Below are 26,045 nucleotides of genomic sequence, written 5' to 3' on the forward strand. Positions count from 1 at the left end.
CATCTCCCTGCACTCATCCCACCTTCCCTCTTCATCACAGTGTCACCCCATTCTTGTAACTCCATGGAATTCCTTCTGCCTTTCCGTGCTGCTGTGTGAACCAGGAGAAACCAGCATCTGAGCTACTTCCCACCCAGCGTGTCACTGCTGGTTCTGTCCTGTTGTCCTTTTGGTCTCTGTCTTTTCCTCTGTCACGTCATGTCCTGTCTCCAAAGTTCTCCTGAGACTCTCATGTTCTATGTCTGTCTGACCCTCCCCAGCCCTGCCTGCCAAGTTCATAAAGGACCTGAGGAAGGAAGAGGCCACAGAAGGGGCCACAGTGATGCTGTGTTGTGAGCTGAGCAAGGAGGCCCCCGTGGAGTGGAGGAAGGGGCCAGAGACCCTCAGAACCGGGGACAGAGTGAGCCTGAGGCAGGATGGGGCCGTGTGTGAGCTGGAGATCCGTGACCTGACCGTGGCAGATGCTGGGGAATATTCATGCGTGTGTGGGCCGGAGAGAACCTCGGCCACGCTCACCGTCAAGGGTAAAGACCATGCATGTGTGTCCACGTGGACTGTGGGCTGGTGTCTGTACATTATCTTCGTATCATCTCTTTGGCTCATCAGAGCCCTTATGTCAGTTTGGTCATTCCAACTGGCATCCGCTTGGCATCTCCTGGCACCCATCTCATTCAGAATTTGTGCTGCTGTTCAGGTCCAGTCTGTGTGTCTGTCCCTCCCAGCCCATTTGCCTCATCAGCTGTGCATTTGTTCCTGTCAGGCCCTGGCCTTTTGCAGTTTGTGTGGTCGTGTGAAACTGCGTTGTGCAGTTTCCCCTGTCTCCTGTGTGCGTACCTGTCACAGCGTTGTTCAGTGTCCCACTGTGTCCGGATCTCCAGCCATATGTCCCCAGTTGGCCTGCCCTTGTGGTAGAGGTGTAATTCCCACCGTATTCCCCTCCCTGTCCCACCCTCATGCACTCAGCTCTCCTCCCATGCTCTGCAGCCTCTAGTTAGGATCTGAAGGTCATGGCCCTGCCCTAGAGGTACAAGGAGATCCCCCGTCCCCTCAGTTTTGATGACCTGGAGGAATTCAGTGCTGCCTGTGGGCTTCCTGGGTGGAGGTCAGCATGAGAGCAGCCAGGTCAGATCCAGAAGTCATCTCATTGCTCCCACTTCAGTCTTTTCTTCCCCCTAAAGTGAACCCAGGCCTGTGGCCCCATTCCCACCCCCAGCCTCCAGGAGCCCATGGCAGGGGGTCCTATGGGCAAGTCAGGCAGCGGGGGTGAAGCCACGGGTCACACCCGGCCTGTGCCCTTAGTGGGGCTGACTGGGTGCTAAGGTGGCAGTCTACTGGCTGGGTGCCTGGGCACCAGTCTTGGGGCTAACCTATGTCTCCCCCTACCCCACCTCACCCCGCAGCCCCGCAGGTGGTGTTCAGGGAGCCACTGCAGAGCCTGCAGGCTGAGGAAGGCGCGTCAGCCACCTTGCAGTGTGAGCTGTCGGAGCCCAGTGTCGCTGTGGTCTGGAGTAAGGGTGGCCTGGAGCTGCAGGCTGACGGGCGCCGTGAGACACGGCGGCGGGGCTGTGTGGCAGAGCTGATGCTGCGGGACTTGCGTCGGGACGATGCTGGGGAATACACCTGCGCCTGCGGCTCCCAGGCCACCAGCGCCACCCTCACCATCACAGGTGCGCCCTGAGGCCGGTGGCCCTGCCCTCTTTCCCGGATTCACATGGCGTGGGGGATGCTCGGGGCTGCAGCTCCAGCCTGGAAGTCTCATCTGAGGTGACAAGGGGGCTCGCACACGGCGAGGCCGACCTGGCCTGAAGCTCTTCCCTGCCTCCCCCCCCCCCCCCACAGCTGCTCTGGTACCTGCCCTCATGCTTTCCCCCCATCCCCTGCAGCTGCACCCGTGAGGTTCCTTCGGGAGCTGCAGGCCCAGGAGGTAGACGAGGGCACGACGGCACGCCTGCGCTGCGAGCTGAGCCGGGCAGGTGGCAGCGTGGAGTGGCGCAAGGACTCCCTGCAGCTCTTCCCCTGCGCCAAGTACCAGATGGTGCTGGATGGCACAGCCGTTGAGCTGCTGGTGCACGGCGCCGAGCAGGAGGACGCCGGCCACTACACCTGCGACACGGGCCATGCCCAGAGCACCGCCAGGCTCTCTGTCCGCGGTGAGTTCCTGCTGGCCCCCCTGCCCTCCCCGGGCCCCTCAGTTCCCCGTGGAGCAGGCAGGCGCCTTGCTCAGCAGCCCTAAGCGGCCCTTCTCGGCCCGGCAGCCCCCAGGCCTGTGTTTAAGACGGAGCTGCAGAGTGCAGAGCAGGAGGTGGGCGGTGTGGCCCGGCTGTGCTGCCAGCTGAACGACTCGGAGCCTGGGGCCCCCGTGCTGTGGCTCAAGGAGGGTTTGGAACTGCAAATGAGTCCCAAGTATGAGATGCGGCGCCAGGGGACCACATGTGAGCTGCTGATCCACGGGCTTGAGGCCAAGGACACCGGGGAGTACACCTGCATGGTGGGCAGCCAGAAAACCTTGGCCTCCCTCAAAGTCAAAGGTGAGCCCTCCCTGCCACACGCATTTCCCTTTGAGCTGCCCTGGGAGCACACTTTTGCCAGGTGCTGTTCCAGGGGTGCCCCGAAGGCCCCTGGTGTATGAGCTTTCTCTGCTCATTTCTGTACCACTGTGGTGCTGATGGCCCAGAGAAGAGTGTTGACAGGGAGGAAACCGAACCCGTAGCCCCTGAACACTGCCCCGCCTCCCACCCCCATCCAGCCCGTGGGGCAGCCTGGCCTGGGCCACCCTCACTGAGCTCTTGCCAGTCTGTCCCGAAGGTCTTGCCTCCCTGACATCCCGGCCAGAGCAGGGCTGGCCACAAGGTGGGAAGGAACAAAAGCAGTCCACCATCCCACAATCCCTTACCTGCTTCCTCTAAACAGAGCTGCCTCCGCCCAGCCTCTGCCTCCAGCAACTCAGTGTCATGGGAGGGAGCTGAGTTTGTGAGCAAATTGTGAGCAGTGTCATGTGGGGCAGATAGAGGCTGTGGCTGGAGAAGATCATGAGAGTATCTAGGAGGGCTTCCTGGAGGTGGGGTGGGGGTGGGGAGGCATGGGAGCTTGGCCCAGGTGCTCTGACCTGGCTGGTAAAGGCCCCCTTCGCCCACACCGCAGAGCCCGAGGTGACCATTGTGCGGGGCCTGGTTGACATCGAGGCACAGGCCGACGGGGAAGCAGAGTTCAGCTGTGAGGTGTCTCGGGCTGGGGCCGTGGACGTGGAGTGGCGCCTCCAGGGCCTGCCACTGCAGAGCAACGAGGTGACGGAGGTGGGCGTGCGGGGTGGCTGCACCCACACACTGAGGCTGAAGGGCGTGACTCCCGAGGACGCAGGCACTGTCTCCTTCCACGTGGGCCTCCACACATCCTCTGCTCAACTCACCGTGCGAGGTAGTGGAAACCGGGCCTCCCTGCTCACTGCGCTTGGGGTCAGAACATCCTGGCCCTCCTTGGACCAGGCCCTGTCCAGGGACTGTGACTGACAGCAAGGTTTCTTGCCTTTGTGGGATGGGGAACTGGCAGTGATTCTGGGGTGGCCCGAGATATTGGGGTAGAGTGGTGCCTAGTGTGCTTGACTTCAAGAATTGGGGCTGGGGTGCTGGGTGCACCATCAGGTGCACCTCCCTGCTGGTGGGGAGGGGGGCATCCCAGCCACGGAGGCTGATGCCACGCCTTCACCTCACTCCCACCCTGTGCAGTCCCTGAAGTGACCATCTTGGAGCCCCTGCAGGATGTGCAGCTCAGCGAGGGCCAGGACGCCCACTTCCAGTGCCGGCTGTCCAGGGCTGTGGGCCAGGAGGCCCACTGGGCCCTGGGAGGGGTGCCCCTGCAGGCCAACGAGATGAACGACATCACAGTGAAGCACGGCACACTCCACCTGCTCACCCTGCACAAGGTGGGGTTCCCCGGACCTGCCCGGGTCACATGGTGCTCCCATGGGGCCCTCCTCCCACCCCAGGGATGGAGGGGAAAGATTCCAACTCCAGTCAAATTGGGCTGGAGACTTGCAAGCAGAGATGGTCAGAGTGGTGCTGCCAGGCTCACACCCCCATCTCTGCTCCCACAGGTGACCCTTGAAGATGCCGGAACCATCAGTTTCCAAGTGGGTTCTTGTAGTTCAGAGGCTCAGCTGAAGGTCACAGGTGGGCAGCCCCATCCTCCACCCAGTCCCATTGCTTCTAAATGTCTGTGCTTCCTTACCCAAGGAGCTGTTGGCAGGTGGTGAGGCCAGAACCCTGGGCCATCTAGCAGTGAAATTACCTTGCGGTGGCAATTTCCCACCCTCGACTAAAGTCACTGGAGGTGGGCCAGCCAAGATCAGCTTGACAAATTCTGGTGTGTGGGACCAGTGCTGTCTGTAGGAGGGGGATGGGGAGTCTGGCTGCTGAGGACTTTGGCCCTGGTGGGAGAAGCAGGGCCTTGTGGACTTCTGCCCTCCATGCAGCTACTCCTGTGACACAGGTCCCTGTGCTCCTGTCCACGCTGACACACACCTGCATACCTGACAGGCTCCCAGCTACTGATACAGTAGCACGCCGGTGACATGTGAATTGTTTGGGGCATAGTTTACACGGCCCCAGACTTGCAAATAGGATTTAAGTACCTTCAACTTGGGTTACACATTGTCCCCGGAGTTGGTCATCTCTGAGTTCCTAGTCCTGAGAGACCCTCCTCTGGTGTCCTACTCCTGGTTCTCATACTAGTTCCATCCATCCATCCATCATCCTCTCATCCACCATCTACCCATCCATTTATCTATGCATACATGCATCCATCCATACCTCTGTTCCATCCATCCATTCATCTAGCATTCATCTATTCAACTATCCATTTATCTACCATCCATCCATCATCCATCCATCCATCTGCCCAACCACCATCTATTCATCCATCATCCCTACATTTATCCATCCATCATCTACCCATCCATCTACCATCCATCATCCATCTGCCATCCATCCATATAACCACTATCCTACTACCATCCATTCGTATGTTTATCCATCCAACCATCTATCCATTCATCACTCATCTATCCATTCATCCTCCCATCCATCCATCCATTTATCCATCCACCATCCATTCACCCACCATGTACCCACCCATCCACCATCCATCCATACATCCATCCACCATACATTAATCTGTCATTCCACCATACATTTACCCATCTACTGATCCACCCATCCATCTATTATCCATCCATCCACCAGCCACCCATATATCTATATATCCATCTACCATTCATCCGTCATCCATCACTTATCCACCATCAATTCATTCACCCATCCATCTATTTATCCACCATCCATCCATCTATCTATCCACCATCCATTCACCTTTCCATCCACCCACTATCTATCCATCATCATCTATTTACTATCCACCTTGAGAGGGAACAGATGCAGCTCTGCCCTGAGGGAGTCCCCAGCCCGCTGGGAGAGTTGTACATAAAGACAGAGTGTGTCCTGGGTCCCAGGTGTCCCCCCCCACCCCTAGTCTTCACATGGCCAGCTCTGTGGCCTGTGGGGTTGAGAAAGGCTCCAGAGTGTAGTGCCCTCAGGGAGCGGGGAGGGAAGCAGCTCAGGGGTAGAGCGCATGCTTAGCATGCATGAGGTTCTGGGTTCAATCACCAGTACCTCCATTAAAAGAAGATAGATAAATAAATAAATAAATAAATAAACAAGCAAGCCCATAACCCAAATATAAAGTAAACTTTGGGGGGAGAAAAGAGTGCAGTGCCGTCAAGTTGAGTGATAGGAGAGGGGCAGTATCCTGGGTGCCCTGAGCTGGGCCAGCCCAGGAGAGCCTCATGTGTGTGTCAGAGTGCACATCTGTGAGGGGGAAGCATGGAGCTGGGGTGAGCCTTGCAGATCCCACTGAGGGCTGTGCCTTGGCCCCTCCCAGCCAGGTGTCCCCAGTTGGGGCAAGCTGGTTGTTGTACAGAGCTTCACGGGCAGAGCCATGAGGATGGGGCTGTGAGATTGGGTGACCCGGCAGGTGGCATATATACGAGCAAGCTTGGGAACCGTGCTGGAGATGCAGATGGGGAGCTGGCGGAGCAGGCTGGGGATGCAGTTAGATGTGCACACTTGGGAGAGTGTGGAGCAGCTGGTGAGGGGCTGGGACTGGGGTGTTGCTGGTGCAAGCCTAGGAGGGGCATGGAGGGCTTCTGAGGCAGGTACAGGGGCACAGAACAGGCATCTGGGAAGCCCCCTGCTGTGTGACAGGTCAGGGGGACATTGCCATTCTGCATTAGTGTCCCAGAGTCTTAGGGCCAGAGGGACCTCAGGGGACATCTGGGCAAATGGTCATCTGGAAATGGGAGAAGCGTCTGCTTCCATACCGCCAGGGAAGAAGGGTTCACGTCCCAAGGCAGGTTCCCTCCCTCTCAGAGAGGTAGACCCCATGGCTCTCCTCTCTAGCCCACACCCAACCCCACGTGGGACTTGGGGCTTGTCAGTTCTGCCTTCTGAAAAGGGAGTAGATGCAGGTCATTGGTCTCCTTTGGTGAAACTGAACATTTTCTGAAGGGGGCTGTGGGGTGCAGGGGAGCTGAACTGGTTCAGCTATGGGTGGTCTCCATGTCTCATTCTGTGAGCAGGGGGAGCCAACTGGCCTGGATGGATCTCTAGATTCCAGTCCCCCCAGAATGGTGGACCCCAGGGTGGCCCTTGCAGACTTGAGGTTGCCCCCAAATGGTGGACCCCACCGTGGCCCCACAGACCCAGGGCACCCCAGCTTCCCTCCTTTTGCCCTCTTGCACAGAGGCAGCGCGGTGCCTGATACGTGGCTTACAGAACGTGGACGTCTTTGCGGGGGAGGTGGCCACGTTCTCCTGTGAGGTGTCCCGTGCAGGTGGGCCGGAGGCCCGCTGGTGGCTGGATGGGACCCTGCTGCAGGACGGCCCCCAGAGTGCCATCTCCGTGCGTGATGGGACCTTCCACTCCCTCACGCTCTCAGGCCTGGGGGTTGCCGACTCGGGCACCATCACCTACCGTGCAGGGCCCCTGGTCTCCACGGCCAAGTTGTTGGTCAAAGGTACCAGCCGATAGAACCCGGCCCCACGCTGGCGCTTCTGCCCTGCTGCCCCTGCACGCTTCCTGCGGGCTCCCAGGGCGGGGATTCAGGGACTGGCCCCCAGGAGGCAGACTGGGCACTTGTCCACGGGTGCCAGGAGTGGGCACTGTGGGCGGGCTGCAGTCCCATCTTATGGATGAGAAAGAAGGCTGGACTCAGAGCAGTGAAGCTGCAGGCCGACCCCGAGCCCACCTGCTCACAGGGCCCTGGGCACTGCTGCCTGCCGGGCCGCCACTCTGCCGCTGCACCTCCCTCGGGCACACACCAGAGAGCAGCCTGGAGGCGAAGGCAGCTTTCCCGGCCCCCGGCATGGCCTGCACTGTCCTGGCTTGTAGCTGCTTTCCCCGCTGCGGGCTTGGTCAGGGTTTTGTGCCCTTTGGGAAGAGCTAGCCATTGGGGTGGGCAGTGGGCTGCCAGGGACCCCCATCCTCAGTCCACTCGCAGTGGGGTTACCGAGCACTCCTGGAACGTGGGCCAGCTGGCCTCCTCCATGCTCTTGCAGAATGAATGTGGTTGTTTGCGCAGATCCGAGGGGCAAATCACGTGTTGCGTAGGATTTCAGCAGGAGGAAATGGGATGGGGGCCCCGAGGTCGTGGAAGCGGCCCCTGGAGAAGAGAGAAGTTGGGCTGGGGGTACCAGGTGCCCAGTGGAGCTGTGGATGCTAAGTGGGCCCAAGAGCTTGTGTCCAGCTGGGGCAACATGTGCCCTGGGCCAGCGGAGGTGGGCTCTGGGGGCAACAGTGGCTGGACGGGGCCCAGTGGATGGAGGCCGAGCCAACGGTGCCATCTGCCATGGGTGGGGGGGGTGTGGGGGCAAGGTTTGCCCCACGTGGGGGGCCCTGGGCCCCCGTGGTGGGGCCCCTTTCTACCACAGCCCTGCTTTTGCTTGCCTCGGAGTCGCTGACGCTGACTGCAGGGTGGGGGCGGGCTGCAGCCACACCGCTCCAGCTGATGCGTACCTGGCCTGTTGGCCAACAGATCCCACAGTGGAGGTGGTCAGTGCCATGCAGGATCTGGCAGTGGAGGAGGGTGGCCCGGCTGAGCTCCTCTGCCAGTACTCACGGCCCGTGCAGGCCACATGGAAGATGGACGAGCAGGAGGTGTGCGCCGACGGGCGCCGAGTCGTCATAGAGCAGGACTGGACCGTGGCCAGGCTGTCCTTCAGGCCGGCCTTGCCCTGTGACAGTGGCATCTATTCTTGTGAGGCCGCGGGCACCCGCGTGGTGGCCCTGCTCCAAGTGCAAGGTGAGGCCGCCTGGCGGGCAGCCCCAGGCCCCGCGCAGCTGCGGTGCAGCTCATGTGGAGCCATGATGGTGGAATCGCTGGCTGGCTAGAAAGATGGGATCCCAGCGGGCAGATCCTGGGCCCTGAGCCCACCCAGACCCTCTCTCCTCCCCCAAGCAGCCTGATAGGACAGGATGGCTGGAAAACCAGGGCAGAGGCTGCACGTGAAGAATCTGCATCCAGAACACCTGGGGAGAGGGGTCGAGGTGGAGTTTGGCAGGGAAGCTGCCTCTAGGCAAGCAGGTGGGTGGGCAGGGCTGAGGGCTGGGAGCCCTAGGCGGGGCTGTGTCCTCGGAGGAGGAGGGCCACAGGGCAGGCCTCCCTGAAGAGCTGGTTCTGATCCCAGCTCTGCCCCTTCCCAGGCTATTCACTCAAAGGGTCCTCTGATCCCCGTGTTCCCATCTGCAGCAGCAAGGATGCGCTGTGAGGGGGCAGGGAGGGGAGACGGTGGGCTGCAGCCGTGCAGGGGAGGAGGTGGCATTCGGCTGCAGCCTCTTCCTATTTGGGAAAATCTGAAATGTTCTCGGAGATGAGTTGGCAGTTGTCAGGCAGTTATGAAGGGGCCCGTCCAAGCTGGGATGAGCAGGTGGGACCTGGTTTGGGCCGCTGGCCGCCTGAGGTCACTCACACTCATTCACACACCAGTTCAACAATTAAGTTTTTTAAACACTTTTTTGGGCCCCTGGGGGCATAATAGCGAACCAACAAAAATGCTTCCTTTCAAGGGTGACAGACATCCCTGTGGGAAGTGAAGGAAGACGTGGTAGGAGTAATGGGTGGGTGGGGGGAGCTGCAGTGTGCACCTGGGCCTGAAGGAGGCGGCGGTGGTGGGGGGGGCCTGTTAACATCTGGGGCAGAGCATTCAGGGCCTCAGGCAGGGAGTAGAGAACAGAATGCAGAGAAGTAGCTGACGGCAGGCGGGAGGCCTCAGAAGCTCACTTCTGCTTTAAAATCTGGGATTTTATTGAGACAAAGCGGTCTTGATCCTTGAATGGGAGCTAAGGAGGGCGAGCTCCAGCAGCGACCGCAGGCCCAGCCTCCCCCCGCACCCCATCCATCCCATCATGGCCAAGAGCAGCCGCAGCCCTGATCTGATGGGCTGGTCGCCACCCCCCAGGCACACGGAGATGTGGGGTGCACCCCCAAGCCCCTGTTGGCTCTGTCGGTCCTGACTCGGGGAGGAGAGGAGCAGGGATGTCGGAGAGTCTAGGGTATGAGCTGACCTGGGCCAGGAGGGTGGCGAGGAGAGGGATGTGGATGGGCCCTGTGGGTCCTCTGCTTTGAGATGCCCTCCCTGCTTAACTCCCCGGGAGACCTCCGTCCAGAGGGAACACCTCTGCTTGAGGGGGGTGTGGCCTCTGTGGACAAGCTGGGAGGGAGCATCAGGGCTTTGTGCTGGTTCCATTTAGGGTGCACACCCCCGACAGCAGGTGGGGTTGTGGGCCTGGAGCTCAGGCCAGGCTACCACCACTCTCAGTGACCGCAGCGGCTCCTCGTTACTGTGTGGGTCAAGGCCAGACTTCCCCAGCGTCCTGGACAGCCCTGGGTCACCTGGTACTCCTTTCCTGCCTGGCTTTACCCCTGCCTGTTGCCCCCGGTCTGGCTTTGTCCCCTCTTGTCACTCCTCCTGCCGGGACACCTCCACCACCTGGCTCAGCCATGCCTGGCCTCACAGATCCACCCGATCCAGGAAGCTCCCCCTGGACTTTGAAGCTCACTGGCGTCGCCTTCAGTATAGGCAGCCTGTTGTGGGAATGGGCCGTTGGAAGTGGCTCGTCCCCCGTGGGGACCAGGCACTGAGCTGGGGCTGGGGCCTGGCATGCCTAGTCCTGACCTCATGGCTTCCACTAACAATGTGTAGAGTTACTACTTATTATATACTGGCTGTATGTACACAAGAATTAGGGCAGAGGTCTGTCTGGTCGACTGGAGTTCAGGGAGCAGCCCGGCAGGTCTGGGGCTGAAAAAGAAGGGGAGCCTCACTGTGGCCTCCAGTGAGTTTTCAGTCTGAACATCTGTGCGGCATCTTGCCTGTGAGCTGGGGAGGAACGCCCCCTCCCCAGCCACAGGCCTAGTGACGGGGTAGGGGTGGGCGGGGCCTCAGGAGGTCCCTGTGTGGCTACTCCAGGTGGACACGCAGCCGCGCCCCACCTGGCTGCCCTCTGTTAGGCCCTTGGTCCTGGGCATTGGCGGAGGGGGTGTGTCTCCCACCTGACTGTTGGGGGTGCTGGGCTGCGGGAGCCCCCAGCGTGTCTTGAGCCGCCCCCCTCTCTCCGCAGCCAAGAACACGGTGGTGAAGGGCCTGGAGAATGTGGAGGCACCCGAGGGCGGCGAGGCGCTGTTCGAGTGCCGCTTGTCCCGGCCAGAGGTGGCCGCCCACACCTGGCTGCTGGACGACCAGCCGGTGCACACCTCTGAGAACGTCGAGGTGGTCTACTTCGACAACGGCCTGCGGCACCTGCTGCTGCTCAAAAACCTGAGGCCGCAGGACAGCTGCCGGGTGACCTTCCTGGCGGGGGACATGGTGACTTCTGCATTCCTCACAGTCAGAGGTTAGGGATGTGGGTGCGGGAGGGTGGGCTGGGGCCGCAGGGAGGCGAGCATAGGTCGCTGCAAACCCCTCCCCCAATGCCCCACTGCAAGAGGGGGGGCTGGTCCTGAGACCCCTCCCATGGGGTACCCTGCTTCGGGGGGGAGGCGCTGAGGCCACAGGGCGGGGCATGGGTCTCTCAGGCTTCTCCAGACACCCCACTGCGGGGGCGGGGGCCTCTTAGGTCCCCCCCCACCGGATGTCATGTAAGGGGGTGGTCCCAGTGGGGCACAGGTTACTGAGACCTCTCTCACCAGATGTTTGGTGGCAAGAGTTGGGGAGGAGTGGGGCGGAAGTGGGGGGTAGGTTTCTGACACTCCCCTCAGTGGGTGCTGGGCAGCTCGGCCCTGAAGGGAGCCTGCGGCCTCGGAGAAGGAATCGGTTTTGAGACTGACCCCCGGAGCCTGGGGCCACCAGCGTGGGGTGGCAGTGTTGGGGACACAGATCTCTGAGACCGCTCCCACCGGAGGCTAGGCCCCCTCCTCTGTGTGAGGGTGATGGGAGCGGGCAGCGTGGGTGTTTCTGAGCCCCCTCGGCCCCGGTGCTCACGCTGCCACCCCATCCTGCCCCTAGGCTGGCGCTTGGAGATCTTGGAGCACCCCCGGGATGTGACCGTGCGAACCGGGGGAAAAGCCAGCTTCAGCTGCACGCTCAGCGAGGCGGTGCTGGTGGGCGAAGCAACCTGGTACATCAATGGGGCTGCCGTGCAGCCGGACGATGCCGACTGGACAGTCACCGCTGACGGCAGCCACCACTCCCTGCTGCTGCACCGGGCCCAGCTGCGCCACGCCGGCGAGGTCACCTTTGCTGCCCGGGATGCCGTGGCCTCGGCCCGGCTCACTGTGCTGGGTGGGTGATGGGGGCCTGCCTGCTGCAGCTTGGGTCCGGGGCTGTCTGGGAGACGGGTGGGGGGACAGGAGGTTCCAGCCCCAGAGGCTACGGGGAGCTCTCGGGGGTCCCCAGTGCTAGGTGGGCTTCGGGCACTCAGTCTCTTCAAACACATGCTCCTCGCCACCTCAGAAAGTCTGGGCTGTGGGGCACGGTGACGCACAGGACTCCGGGTTAGGAGGGTGGCCCACACTGCACCCTGAGCAGACCCCAGGGTGAGCAGGGCTGGGTGTGCCGACAGGGTGCCACTGCGCTGATCATGGGGCCGCACTCCCCCTACCTCTGCAGGCCTCCCCGACCCCCCTGAAGATGCGGAGGTGGTGGGGTGCAGAGGCAGCTCCGTGACGTTGTCTTGGGTGGAGCCCACCAGCGACGGTGGGGGCGGCCTCTGTGGCTATCGGGTAGAGATGAAGGCCGCGGCCACAGGAGCGTGGGAGCTGTGCCACGAGCTGGTACCTGGCCCCGAGTGCGTGGTGGATGGCCTGGCCCCAGGGGAGGCCTACCGCTTCCGCGTGGCCGCAGTGGGCCCTGCGGGGGCCGGGGAGCCCGTGTACCTGCCCCAGACAGTGAGGCTGGGTGAGTTGCCGCTTTAGTCCTGGCTGGTGAAGGTGGGAGTCCTAAGCTGGGGGGGGAGGGGGCTCCCTCCTGCACCCTTGCTGATGCACCCTCCCTGGTTGCTGTTCCCAGAAGAGCCCCAGGAGCCCACACCTGTGCCCCCTGCACCCGAGAGCCGGCAGGTGGCAGTCGGGGAGGATGTTTGTCTAGAGTGCGAGGTGGCCGAGGCTGGCGAGGTCGTCTGGCTGAAGGGAACAGAGCGCATCCAGCCCAGTGGGCGCTTCCAGGTTCTCTGCCAGGGCCAGCGGCAGACGCTGGTGATCCGGGGCTTCTCAGCGGAGGACCAGGGCGAGTACCGCTGCGGCCCGGTCCAGGACCCGGCCTCTGTGGCAGCTGCTGCCTTCCAGGGTATGTCTTCCAGGGCCCAGCGTGCAGGAGACAGGGGAGCCCTGGGGCATGGAGTGGGCCTGCCGTCTTCCTCACCAGCTCTGTCTCTCGGGGAACTTCAGGGAGTTCTCCTGAGAAGACTGCCTCCCACCAAGAAAGACTGGGGCCAGGGTAGGGAGATGCACAAACCCTGTGTAGCTCAGCCTCCCTCAGAACCCGTGTCGCTGACATCTGAGGCCAGAACTCTCTCTGAGTGCGATGCTGGCCATGTCAGCCCTTCGTATCCACTGCTGATTCCTTAAACCCTTGGGCCCCTGCTCTTTGAACTCCCTGCACTCTGAGCCCCTCTGCACTTGCACTGATCCTGGCCTGGTGCTCGGGAGACTGAGGCCTGGCTTGATCAGGGGAAGCTGAAGCCCTGAGAGGGCCATTCAGAGCCTCTAAAACCGTGTAAAAACTGTGCATCAGAGCTCTCTGGGGGCCCAGGCAGGAGCAGAGTCCTATTGTGGGGACCCGCAGTCAGCAGCCAAGGCCAGCTTGGGATCGTGGCTCTGTCCCCACCTGGCTGATCAGTCTCCTGCCCTTCTCAGTGGTGCTGACCCCAGAATCTGGGGATGAGGTCCCGGCGCAGCCCAGCCTTCCCCCTGAGGCGGCCCAGGAAGGGGACCTGCACCTGCTGTGGGAGGCCCTGGCCCGGAAGCGCCGCATGAGCCGCGAGCCGACGCTGGACTCCATCAGCGAGCTCCCCGAGGAGGACGGACGCCCACAGAGCCTACGGCACGAGGTGGAGGAGGTGGCTCCCGACCTCTCTGAGGACTACTCCACGGCCGACGAGCTGGCACGCACTGGCGAGGCCGACCTCTCGCACACCAGCTCTGATGACGAGTCCCGGGCGGGCACGCCTTCCCTGGTCACCTACCTCAAGAAGGCTGGGAGGCCCGGTGCCTCACCACTGGCCAGCAAGGTGCGTCTCCAGCTTGCCCTGCCAGGACAGGCCTTGGTCTCTCAGATCTTCGCCGCTCCATCATTCATTCACACGCCATCCATCCACTATCTGTCCATCTGTCCATCTGTCCATTCACTGTCCATTTATCCATCCATCCACTGATTCACCCATCCATCCATCCGCCGTCTGCCCGTCTATTGGTCGTCCACCTGCCCATCCATCCATTCACCAGCCATCTATCCATCCATCCACCTGGCTGTTCAAACTTTTTTGAAGAGCTGGAGGCAGCCTCTTCGTGGTATTCCTCACAGCTGTGTCCCGCTCTCAGGAAAACAGTTTCAAGGAGGGTGGGCTTGCTTTTTGGCAACAATAGAAGCCATTGGGCATCTGCCATCATGAAGGCAGTACGGTTGCCAGCAGCCAGCAGGCAGGAGGCATGCGAGATGTGGAGCTAGGCTAGCAGACCTGGGCTCGTTTCCCTCTGCCCTCTGTGTGTCCCTGCACCATCATTTCCCTATCCCAGGCCTCAGGTGCCCTCCCTTACCTGTGCACACAGGTTGAGGCTCCAGCAGCCCCCTCTGGGAAGCCACAGAAGCAGCAGGAGAAGCCAGCTGCAGAGCGCCAACCGCTAGGGGACCTGAGTGCCAAGGACCAGGGTGACCTGTCCATGGACAAGGCAGCTGTGAAGATCCAGGCTGCCTTCAAGGGTTACAAGGTTCGGAAGGAGATGCAGCAACAGGAGGGGCCTGTGTTTTGCCGCACGTTTGGGGACACTGTGGCACAGGTGGGGGATGTCCTGCACCTGGAGTGCGTCGTGTCCAGCAAGACAGATGTGCGTGCCCACTGGCTGAAGGATGGCGTGGAGCTGACCGACGGCCGGCACCACCACATTGACCAGCTTGGGGATGGCACCTGCTCTCTGCTGGTCACCAGCCTGGGCCGGGCCGATGCTGGCCGCTATACCTGTCAGGTGAGCAACAAGTTCGGCCACGTGACCCACAGTGCCTGTGTGGTGGTCAGTGGGACGGAGAGCGAGACCGAGAGTTCCTCCGGCGGTGAACTGGATAACACCTTCCGCCGGGCAGCCCGGCGGCTGCACCGCCTCTTCCGCACCAAGGGCCCAGCAGATGTTTCAGACGAGGAGATCTTCTTCAGTGCTGACGAGGGCAAGGCAGAGCCCGAGGAGCCTGGGGACTGGCAGACGTACCGTGAAGACGAGAACTTCGTCTGCATCCGCTTCGAGACACTTGCCGAGGCCCACCGGGCGGCCACCTGCTTCCGGGAGATGTTCAGCTCACAGGGCATCGGAGTGGACGTCACTCTGTTGGAGCAGGGGCTGCAGGGGGTGGAGATGCGCATTGGCAAGGGGGCCTCCACCCCTGCAGCCCCTCCGGAGCCAGGGCTGACCTCAGAGGCTGGTGAGTCTGCAAGCTACCTGGGTCAGGGGGTGGGCGGAGAGGAGGACCAAAGCCAGTGGCGGTGACCAGGGTCAGCTGAAAACTTAAGGAGTTGGCTGAGCTTTCGCTTCTGGCCGTTCGCAGATGCAGCCCACTGAGCTGGGAAGAGCCCTGACTTTGGGCTTAGACAGAGCTCAGTTTACATCCCAGCTCTGCCTGTAATTAGCTAGCTTCTTTGAGCCTCAGCATCCTATTCTGTGAAATGGACTTGGGAATACTGACTTCCTAGAGTTTAGGGCCTTTTTCCCACCATGAGGGCTTGAGATGTAATCTGTATAAAAGATAGGGTCCCATATAGTCCAGTCTGAACCCCATTTCCACTCTACAACTAAAATTAATTAAAAAGCCATTTCACTGTTTACTTGCATCTCCCTAAGAACAGCAAAGCAGGTATCATTAATAACCCCCAGCATCATCCCTCTTCAATTCTGAGTCTCTCGAATGCCTCCACTCTCAGACAACAAGTCTTGGTTTTCTCTTTATTTTCCCTTCCTCCCCGTTTCCTGTGTGCTGTCTCTCTGGCCTCTCATGGTAGCTTGAGAGCCAGGATGCAAAGAGAGGATTCCTCCGGAGAATGGGGAGGAGGGAAGAGCTCAGCTGGCAGAGACAGATCTCTGGCAGCCCAGTCTGAGCACTCAGGTGGATGGGTGCCGTGCAGTTCACGCACATCGAATGGCTAGCAGCTGGGGCGACTAGGAGGAGCCCGGGGCTAACGTGCTATATGTCCTGTTTGTCCCTCCCAGCCCCGGTGTTCCTGACTGAGCTGCAGAATCAGGAAGTGCTGGATGGGTACCCTGTGAGCTTTGACTGTGTGGTGACAGGCCAACCCATGCCCACTGTACGCTGGTTCAAGGACGGGAGGGTGCTGGAGGAGGACGACCACTACATGATCAGCGAGGACCAGCAGGGCGGCCACCAGCTCATCATCACGGCTGTGGTGCCGGCAGACATGGGTGTCTACCGCTGCCTGGCCGAGAACAGCGTGGGTGTGTCCTCCACCAAGGCAGAGCTCCGTGTGGACTGTGAGTGCCCGCTGGGGTTTGATGGTCCAGGGTGGGGCTCCGGCAGGCAGAGGCAGTGCTGAGCTGGAGGATGACCTGGAGAGCACTGGTCCTAGACCAGGCAGGCTTTGGGGCTGCAATGTCTTGTGGCACATGGAGAGTTCTCCGGGAGACCCCTGAGTGGGGTGGGGGTGGGGTCTTATCTCTTTGAGAAGTGGCTGGACTGGGGAGGGACCTGGAAAGGTTTGGAGGTGGCCCCATGGACACAATGGGTGATTAATGGCACTGAGATGCAATAAGAAATATATATTTGAGCTTTGTCCCTGATTCCTGGAGAGCCTCCAGATAACTTCAGTACGAACATATCCATCTGATTTTTGACAAAAATGCAAAAGCAATTAAATGGAGCAAGGATAGAATTTCAAATTCAAGGATGGGATTTCAAATGGTACTCGAGTAATTTGGACATTCGTATGCCATAAAATGAACCTCAACCTTATGAAAATTAGCTCAAAATGGATTAGATTCTTAAATGGAAAATATGAACCTATAAAACTTTCAGAAAAAAACCAGGTGGAAATCTTCAGGGCCTTGGGCTAGGAATAGACTGCTTAGACTTCACCCATAACAGGAACAACTGGTAAACTGGACTTCCTTGGAGTTAAAAATTTTTGCTCTGAGGAAAACCAGGTGTTGAGGATGAAATGCTGCAGGCTGGGAGAAAAAAAAATCTGCAAATCATATATCTTATGAAAGACTAAAAATACGTAAAGAAAGTTCAAAAGTAAACAGTAAAAAAAATCCGCTTTGAGTAGGAGTGAAAGACATGTCCATACATTGAATGGAGAGGACGTACAGGAGGCAAATAAGCATATGGAAAATGTTCAACATCATTAACGATCAGGGAAACAGAAATAAAAGCCCCAGTGAGATACCACTGAACACATCCCAGGATGGCCAAAGGCAGGTAAGCATGCAGAGAAATGGGATGTCTCATATGTTGCTGGTGAGAATGTTAAAGGGGAGCAACTACTCTGGAAAACAATTTTCTGGAAAACAATTTGCAGTTGCTCATAAAACTATGTAGCTATCATATGATCCAATGATTGCCTTTTTTGGTATTTATCACAGATAAATCAAAACTCAAATTCGTGATAAAACCTGTACCAGAATACTCATAGAAGCTTTTTTCCCAATAGCCCAAAACTGGTAATGACCCACCTGTCCTTCAGAGGATGAATGGTTAAACTATGATATGGCTAGTCTATGGAATACTACTTGGCAAGGAAAAGGGAAACATTATTGATGTGCAACCACTATGACAATATTCATTTTGTTGCATAAAATTAATGTACATGCACTCAATGGAGTTCATGTGAAACTTGTGAAATCTGGACAAGGTCAAGGCATCATATCAATGTCACCTTTTATAGTTATAAGAGAAATGAACATTGCTGGACACAGTAAAGAGTAAATGGGATCTCTGTATTATTTCTTAGAAAAGCGTGAGAATCTACAATTCATTCAAAACAAAAAGGAAAATGACTTAAAAAAACACACACACTACAATAACAAGTCAATTATCTTAAGACAAGACCTTATATATTTACCCAAGTACTTTCATTTCCAAGCTCTTTATTCTGCTATGTGGATCTAGATTTCCATCTGGTAACAATTTCTTTCTGCCTGAAGGACATCTTTTAACATTTTTTGTAGTGTGGGTATATCTGAAAAAAATGTCTTTATTTTGCTTTTCTTTAGGATATTTTTCTAGGACAGTTTTTTCTTTTCATATTTTAAAGGTTTATTCCACCGTCTACTAGCGTGCGTTGTTTCTCTGTACGTAACTTATCTTTTCTATTGGGATTTTAAAATTTTTAGATATTTGCACACCATAAAATTCACCATTTAAAAATGCACAACTCAGTGGTTTTTAATATATTCACAAGGCTGTGCTACCATCTAATTCCAGAACATTTTCATCATTCCAGAAAGAAACCCCACACCCACTGGCTGTCACTTCCCATTCCCCTCCCCCAGCCCCTGGCAACCATTGATCTGTTTTCTGTCTCTGTGAGTTTGCCTATTCAGGACTTTTCATATAAATGGAATGATACATTCTATGTCCTTTTGTTGTTTGGTTTCTGTCACTGAGCACATTTCCAAGGTCTATCCATGTAATAAATATCAGTACTTCAGGCCTTTTTATGACTAAAAAACATTTCATTGTATATGGATTATTTATCTATTCATTGGATGATGTTTATCCGTTGGTTGTTTAGGCTATTACGAACAATGCTGCTATGGACACCCATGTAAAAGTTACTTTGTGTGGACATATGTTGTCACCTAATTGGATCTATACCCAGGAGTGGAATTGCTGGCTCATCTGGTAACTCTATGTTTAACTTTTAGAGGAACTGCCAAACTATTTCCCACAGTGGCTACACCATTTTACATTCCCGCCAGCAATGTACACGTGTTCCAATTTCCCCACATCTTTGCCAGCACTTGTTATTATTCATCTTTTCAATAATAGCCAGCCTCATGGGTCTGAAGTGGTACCTCACTGTGGTTTTAATTTGTGTTTCCCTACTAACTAACGATGTTAAGCATCTTTTCATATGTTTATTGGCCATTTGTGTATCTTTTTTTTTTTTTTTGGAGAAATGCCAATGCAGATCCTTTGTCTGTTTTAAAATTGGGTTATTTGTCTTTTTAAGTTGTAGGAGGTCTTCATATATTCTGGATACTAGATCCTTATCAGATATGTGATTTTTAGATCTTTTCTCCCATTCTATGGGTTGTCTTGTCAGTCCCTTGATACTGTTCTTTGATGCACAAAAGTTTTCAATTTTGATGGAGCACAGTTTAGCTACATTTTCTTTGGTTTCTTGTGCTTTACTTGTCGTATCTAAGAAATCATTGTCTAATCCAAAGTCATAAAGATTTACACCTATGCTTTCTTCTCTTATATTTAGATCTTTGGTCCATTTTGAGTTCATTTTTGTATATAGTGCGAGGTAGGGGTCCCGATTCATTCTTTTCATGTGGAAATCCAGCTGTTCCAGCACCATCTGTTGAAAGGACTATTTTCCCGACAAAATTGACTTGGAACTCTTGTCGTAAGTGAATTTCCATTAAACATAGAAGGTTTCTGACTTTCACTTCTTTTCCATTGATCCACATGTCTGTCATTATGCCATTATCACACTGTTTTGACTATTGTAGCTTTGTATGAAGTTTTGAAATCAATAAGTGTGACTCTTCCAACTTGGTTCTTGTTCAAGATTGTTTTGACCAGCCTGGGTCTCTTGCATTTTTAAATGAATTTTCGGATCAGCTTGTCAATTTCTGCCAAAAGGGTCTCTGGATACTTTTTAAGATTTTCTTTTTATCACTGGTTTTTAGTAATTTGATTATATTCTTTGGTGCACTTCTCTTCATATTCCTTGTGCTTGCGGTTAATTGAACTTCCTAGAATTGGGGGTTAATAGTTTTCATTAAGTTTGAAATTTGGGGGGGCCATTATTTCTTCAAATATTTTTCCTTTCCCCCTTCATTTGGGGACTTCAGTTGCATATATCAAGCCAGTTGAAGTTGTACTTCTTTGCAGTTTTTAAAATTCTTTTTTCTCTGTGCATTTTATTTTGCATACTTTCTACTCGTGTGCTTTCACATTCACTATTCTTTTCTTCTGTGGTATCTAATATGCTATCAATCCCATCCATTGTATTTTTTATCTCTGAAAGTTCTACTTGAGTCTTTTTTATGTGTTCTATGTCTCTACTTAGCTTTCTGAAACATGTAGAATACAGTTCTAATATCTGCGTATTACATTCGTGCTTTCTGTTCTAACATCTGTATCAATTCTGAGTTGGTTTCGACTTGTTGATTATTCTACACGTTATAGGTTGTGTTTTCCTGCCTTCTTGCCTGTCTGACAATCTTTGGCTGGATGGCTGACAGTGTGAATTTTACCATTGTTATTGAAGGAGATGGGGGAGTGAGAGAATGGATGATCATGTCCCAGCTCTCGGGCAAGCTCCTGGAATGGGCCACCAAGTGAGGGTCCTTGGCTTTGTGCAGGAAAGAATTCAAGAGTGAGACAAAGTAAAGTGAAAGCAAGTTTATTCAGAGAGATACGCATTACATAAGCAGAATGCCTGCCATCTCAGAAAGTGAGAGTGGCCCCAGGGGATGGTGTTGTTCGTTTTTATGGGCTGAGTAATTTCATAGGCTAACAAGTAGGAGAATTATTCCAACTATTTTGGAGAGGGGGTGGGTATTTCAAAGAACTGGGCCCCTGCCCACTTTCTGGCATTTTATGGTCAGCGCTGGAACTGTCATGGCACCTGCGGGTGTCATTTAGCACTCCAGTGTATTACAGCGAGCCTATACTGAGGCTCCAGGTCGACCAGAAGTCGAATCTTCCACCATCTTGGACCTAGTTGTCTTTAATCAGTTTTTGTCCTATTCTGCTCCTCTCAGTGGCTGTGTCATTCTTTTAATGGTTGTGCCCTGCCCTCTACCTTCCTGTCTCATTGGGTGCTGGATATCTTGTGTTTCTGCAGGTCTTCTTGAGCTTTGTTCTGGAATGCAGTGAGTTACCTGCAAGCAGTTTGATCCCTTTGAGTCTGGCTTGTGTAATTTGTTAGGTGGGCGAAGGCAGTGCTCAGTCCAGGGCTGAGCATCTCCCTCTAGAGAAGTGAGAGTGTCCTTGAGTACTCTACCTCATGCCCTGTAAATTGTGAAAGTTTCCAGTCTGACCGTGAACAGACATATTCTAGTCTTTGTGCTGCCCTGGTGCCATCTCCTCTGCTCCTTTCAGACGGTTCCTTCCTAGTGAGCCAGTCGGTGCTCTGCTGAATCTTCAGGGGAGGGGGCCCTCTCTCTCTGCAGCTTTCTCTTCTCTGGTTTTCTGTTCTGTGGACACCGGCTGCCTTTATCTCTCAGGACATGAGCTCTGTCTCCTCAGCTCAGAAGCCGCCTGGCCCTGCCTCAGTTTCCCTTCCATGGAAACTTAAGGCAGGAAGCTGGGGCAATTCTAGGGCTCACCGTTGTTTCTCACCTCTAGCAGATGACTGTCCTCCACTCGCTTAATGCCTAGGCACTCAGAAACCATGCTGATAATTCTGTACCCAATTCCAGGGTGTCGGGATTTTTCCCCACAAAAAGGCTCTGTGACACTAGTTGAGTGTCCTGCCATCCAACTCAATTCTGACACCTGGAAATAGCACCTGATCCTACAAATAAAAGGCTCAGTCCCACAGGGCTGCTTCTCCCACCCACTTCAGACACCAATTACAAGTCCAGGTTGTCACCTGTGCTTCTGGCCAACGAGCTGTACATTCGAGGCTCCAGGGCCGCCTTCCTTAGGTTTAATTAATTTGCTAGGGAGGTTCACAGAACTCAGAGAAACATTTTACTTACTAGATTTGCAGTTTATTATAAAAAGAAATAACTCAAGAACAGCCAGATGGAAGAGATGTACAGGCAAGGCATGTGGGAAGGGGCGGGCTAGTCTCACCGAATCCCTGTGTGCTCACCAACTGGGAAACTCTCTGAACCCTGTCCTTTTGGAGTTTTATGGAGGCTTCATTACCCAGGCACGACTGATTACACCATTGACCACTGGTGATCAGTGATCAACTCACTCTCTAGCCCCTCTCCCCTCCCTGGAGGTCAGAGGGGTCCCAAACTTCTAATCACTTGGTTGGTTACCCTGGCAACCAGCCCTCATCCTTAGGGTCTTTCAGAAAATCACCTCATTAGCATAACAAAAGCCACTTCTGTGGCTCTCCTCACTTAGGAAATTCCAAGGGTTTGGGGGCACTGAGTCAGGAACAGGAGGAGGGCCAAATGTATATTTCTTATAAATCGTGACATCACGACCATTGTTTTAGGCACTGTATTTGTTTTTCTTTGGTGGTTTCAGTGGGGAGAGAGTCTTAGTTCAGGCTTGGAACAAAGTGCCATAGACGGGGCCGCTTAAATGATAGAAATTTATTGCTCGAAGTTATGGAGACTGGAAGTCTGAAATCAGGGGGCCAGAGTGGCTGGGTTCTGGTGAGGGCCCTCTTCTGAGCTGCAGGCGGCCATCTTCGCGCTGTTCCTCACATGAGGAAAGGGACAAGGGGTCTCTTCTTGGAAGGGCACTAATTCCATTCATGAGGCCTCGCCCTCATGACCTCAACTAAGCCTGATCACCTCCCTAAGGTCTCATTTTCAAACACCACCATGCTGGGGGTTAGGATTTCAACATACGAATTTTGGGGGGACAGAGCAGAGGGTAAATCCAGTCCCTCTTCTCCCTTGTGGCTAGAAGTGGAAGCCCCTCGTTGTTGGTTTTGAGACAGATCTATGTCCCCGCCTTGTTCCTTAATTGGGTGGGACTGGAAGGTGCCATATTGCCACTGCCTGCTATTTATGATGCCCAGTATTTATAATTTGTTGGGTAGTGTAGTTGGTGACAGGCCTGGAAACATGGGCTGGTGACAGCTGGGGGCAGGGCTGGGCCCCCGGGTAGCCATGTCCCCCGCAACTCCTGACTTGGATGTGAGTGGCTCCCAGGGATGGCTGCACAGTAAGAACCAGGAAGAGTCTGAGGTGGGTGGGGCCTGTGCCCACGCGGGCGGTGCGCCAGGCCTCATTTCAGCTCCGCCCTTCATCCCCAGTGACCAGCACAGACTACGACACTGCTGCGGATGCCACGGAGACCTCGTCCTATTTCAGCGCCCAAGGCTACCTGTCCAGGTAGAGAGCTGTGCAGAAATGCGCAGTGCCCAGCAGGCGGGCGGGCCTGAGCCCTTTGTGGAGGTGGCCATGCTGGCCTGGACTCACAGGATCTGTATCCTGGAGCCTTCAACCAGGCCACAGCGGTCTCGGCCCAGCTAAAAGGAGACCTCAGAAACCACCCACCCCCGACCCTGGGCCCCCCCAACCTGGGCCCCTCGCTGGTCCACCTCATGGTCTGCCCTCCCTTTGTTCTCCCCGCCAGCCGGGAACAAGAGGGCACGGAGTCGACCTCAGAGGAGGGGCAGCTGCCCCAGGTGGTAGAGGAGTTGACAGACCTGCAGGTGGCCCCTGGCACACGCCTGGCCAAGTTCCAGCTCAAGGTGAAAGGTGAGGGGGAGTGAGGTGAAGGGCAAGGTGCTGCCTCCCGCCAGCAGAGGCTGGGCGATCACCCGCAGTGCAGAGGTCTCTGAGGGCCTGAGGAGGGCATGGTGCCCCCGGGCAATGGCCCTGTGCTAACCACGCCACGCTGCGGCCCCAGGCTACCCCACGCCCCGACTGTACTGGTTCAAAGACGGGCAGCCCCTGACCGCGTCTGCGCACATCCGCATGGCTGACAAGAAGATGCTGCACACCCTGGAGGTTGTCTCGGTCACCAAGGAGGATGCCGGCCAGTACTCTGCCTACGTCAGTAACTCCGTGGGCGCTGCCTACTCATCTGCTCGGCTGTGGGTCCGAGGTGCGTGCGGGGGTGCCCAGCAGAGCCTGGCGTCCACACCCGGTCTGAGTCCCACCTGTAAGCCTAGGAGCTCGGGCCACTGCCCCTGTGTGCAGAAGTCACAGGTGGCCAGAAGCTGGTCCCCAGGGATCCCCTTGTGGGTCTTGGGGCCCGTGAACACTGACCAGCAGGCAGGCCAGCTAGCTGGTGGACTAGACCCTGGCGGGTGTGGGGCCCCTGGCAGACTGTGCAGAACAAGAAGCAGGTGGTAACTTTGGAAGTAGAAGTCTGAGCTTCCTTATTTTCCAGACTTCTGAGTACTGCAAGGTGATTCCAAGTCATGTCCAAATCTGCCCTGGCCTAGGAACCCAGTACTGCCCTTGGCTTCACTTCTGTGTGACGTTTTGTGGACAAGCATCCGCGTGTTGATTTCAGGGCAATGCCCCACACTCCTGGGTGGGCATGGGTGACATTGCATCTGATCCACGGGGCCTGAGTGTGAATTCCATGACTGCATGGCCAGGTTTAGGAAAGGTGCTGCCTGTGTAGGATTGGGCAGGGCCACCCCTGAGACTCCCGCCCGGCTGGGCAGGCCCAGCCAGTAGAGAGGCACCTTGGTGCTGTAGGTCTGACTTCCGTGCTTTTTTCAGGCCCCAGCGAACCAGAAGAGAAGCCAGCATCAGGTGAGCTGACTCCAGAGGGCAGAGGGATGGAGGGTGGGGTGGGCACTGGGGGCAGGTTCAGTGAGGGTGTGTGAGGGGGACAACCACGTGGAATTGGGGCTCTGCATTGTTCACCACCAGCTGCTCCATGTCTCTCCAGATATACATCAACAGCTGGTGCCACCCCGATTCCTGGAGAAGTTCACCTCAAAGAAGGTGAAGAAGGGCTCCAGCATCACCTTCTCAGTGAAGGTTGAAGGTAGGATGGCCTTCCTCCCTGTCCCACTCAGATCACCCTCCCCTCTGGGAGGCTCAGAGTAGGCTCCCTCCCTGCTCTCACTCAAGACTGCTCCCAGGGAGGCTCAGAGGAGACCCCTACCTCCCAGGGCCACCCTCCTGGCGTTGGGTAGGACAGTTCACCATGCACTTCTGCTGGCAGGACACCCGCCCCCAGTGGTGCATTGGCTGCGGGAGGAGGCTGAGCAGGGTGTGCTGTGGATCGGCCGCCACACGCCGGGCTACACCGTGGCCAGCTCTGCCCAGCAGCACAGCCTGGTCCTGCTGGATGTGGATCGACAGCACCAGGGCACCTACACCTGCATCGCCACCAATGCTGCTGGCCAGGCCCTCTGTTCTGCCAGCCTGCACGTCTCTGGCCGTGAGTGGGCATGGGTGACCCTAGCTCCCACCCCCTGCCCTGTGGGGCTCTGCTCAGCTGGCTGAGACCCTCCTAGAAGCCCCCGGCTGCCCTGAGCTGTTGCTTCCTGGGGCCCCCCTCAGCTTCTACCGCTGGTGGGGTGATTGTGGGCCAAGTCGGGACACTGGGCACAGCCTTCCTCAGAGCTCCGAAAGACAGGACCAAGTCCCCTGGGGTGGGGTCCAGACATCCCCAGCGGGGGTCCCGACCAGAATCAGTCCAGGGGTGTGAGGTGTCATCTTGGTGGCTCACCCCGTTCTCCTGATAGTACCTAAGGAGGCACGGGCAGCGGAAGAACAGACCATGGTGAAGGAGGCCCTCATCTCTACCTTCCTGCAGGGGTGAGTGGGGGGCTGCTCGAGAGCCAGAGGGGCCAGGAGCTGAGTCCTGGGAGTGCGGGTCCTGGCCCTGGGGGTGGTGCTGCTGCTGGGGAGGAAGCCCCCATCCTGGACCCCAGCCTGGCTCTGCCCCTCTTGGGCCATGTGGCTTGGGCCCCTGGTCCCTCCTCGTTGTAAAGGGAAAACTTCCCCAGTGCCCTGACTGTGGCATCCGGGCCCACTGTCCCCAGACCCTCTTTTCTGTCAGGCCTCTCAGGACACCTCCTTCCCCTTTAGGACCCAAGCTGTTTCTGCACAGATGTCGGAAACTGCAGGTTTCACCGACCTTGCCGGGCAGAGGAAAGGTATAGGCCGGGTGGGCACACATCCGCACGGGGTGGGCTGCAGGAGGTGCGGAGGACACTGCCCGGCTGAGAGCCCCAGCCCTTCGAGGCTGCTCTGGACGGTGTGGCCCCAGGAACGCATGTTTGCCTGGGCTTGGGCTCCCTGGCCTCTTGTGGGCCTGTGTCTGAGCTTTGGTTGGCCCCCAGGCCATTTCCGACCCTCGCTAGATGATGTCGGGGGCCCCTGGGCTGAGCCAGCCCTTGGCTCAGAGCTCATGTCCAGCGGGCTGTGTGGACACCTAGGTGCAGGGGGCTGGGGTGAGGGCCGTGAAGGGAGGTGGGTGCTGGCAAGTCCCCTGC

The 26,045-nt window shown here is 56.6% G+C and overlaps 1 protein-coding gene across 30 annotated transcripts in view; it reads left to right on the forward strand.

Moving 5' to 3' along the window:
- Nucleotides 1-26,045, forward strand: part of OBSCN (obscurin, cytoskeletal calmodulin and titin-interacting RhoGEF) — a 169,985-nt gene that overhangs the window by 106,888 nt on the left and 37,052 nt on the right. For 24 of the 30 annotated variants that reach the window (XM_064484554.1, XM_064484556.1, XM_064484562.1 and 21 more), the window contains 24 exons: nt 261-524; nt 1,401-1,667; nt 1,884-2,150; nt 2,256-2,528; nt 3,142-3,414; nt 3,723-3,919; nt 4,091-4,166; nt 6,793-7,065; nt 8,083-8,349; nt 10,668-10,940; nt 11,552-11,827; nt 12,155-12,442; nt 12,554-12,829; nt 13,399-13,772; nt 14,311-15,172; nt 15,955-16,233; nt 22,890-22,968; nt 23,213-23,337; nt 23,489-23,686; nt 24,316-24,348; nt 24,488-24,586; nt 24,767-24,985; nt 25,293-25,365; nt 25,639-25,706. In XM_064484554.1, coding sequence (XP_064340624.1) covers nt 261-524; nt 1,401-1,667; nt 1,884-2,150; nt 2,256-2,528; nt 3,142-3,414; nt 3,723-3,919; nt 4,091-4,166; nt 6,793-7,065; nt 8,083-8,349; nt 10,668-10,940; nt 11,552-11,827; nt 12,155-12,442; nt 12,554-12,829; nt 13,399-13,772; nt 14,311-15,172; nt 15,955-16,233; nt 22,890-22,968; nt 23,213-23,337; nt 23,489-23,686; nt 24,316-24,348; nt 24,488-24,586; nt 24,767-24,985; nt 25,293-25,365; nt 25,639-25,706 — 5,679 coding nt within the window. The remainder of the gene's footprint in view (nt 1-260; nt 525-1,400; nt 1,668-1,883; nt 2,151-2,255; nt 2,529-3,141; nt 3,415-3,722; nt 3,920-4,090; nt 4,167-6,792; nt 7,066-8,082; nt 8,350-10,667; nt 10,941-11,551; nt 11,828-12,154; nt 12,443-12,553; nt 12,830-13,398; nt 13,773-14,310; nt 15,173-15,954; nt 16,234-22,889; nt 22,969-23,212; nt 23,338-23,488; nt 23,687-24,315; nt 24,349-24,487; nt 24,587-24,766; nt 24,986-25,292; nt 25,366-25,638; nt 25,707-26,045) is intronic. The other 6 variants (XM_064484569.1, XM_064484570.1, XM_064484583.1 and 3 more) reach the window with 3 other exon arrangements.

This window comes from Camelus dromedarius, chromosome 3 (genome assembly GCF_036321535.1).
Source record: "Camelus dromedarius isolate mCamDro1 chromosome 3, mCamDro1.pat, whole genome shotgun sequence".
In the NCBI taxonomy this organism is placed as follows: domain Eukaryota; kingdom Metazoa; phylum Chordata; class Mammalia; order Artiodactyla; family Camelidae; genus Camelus; species Camelus dromedarius.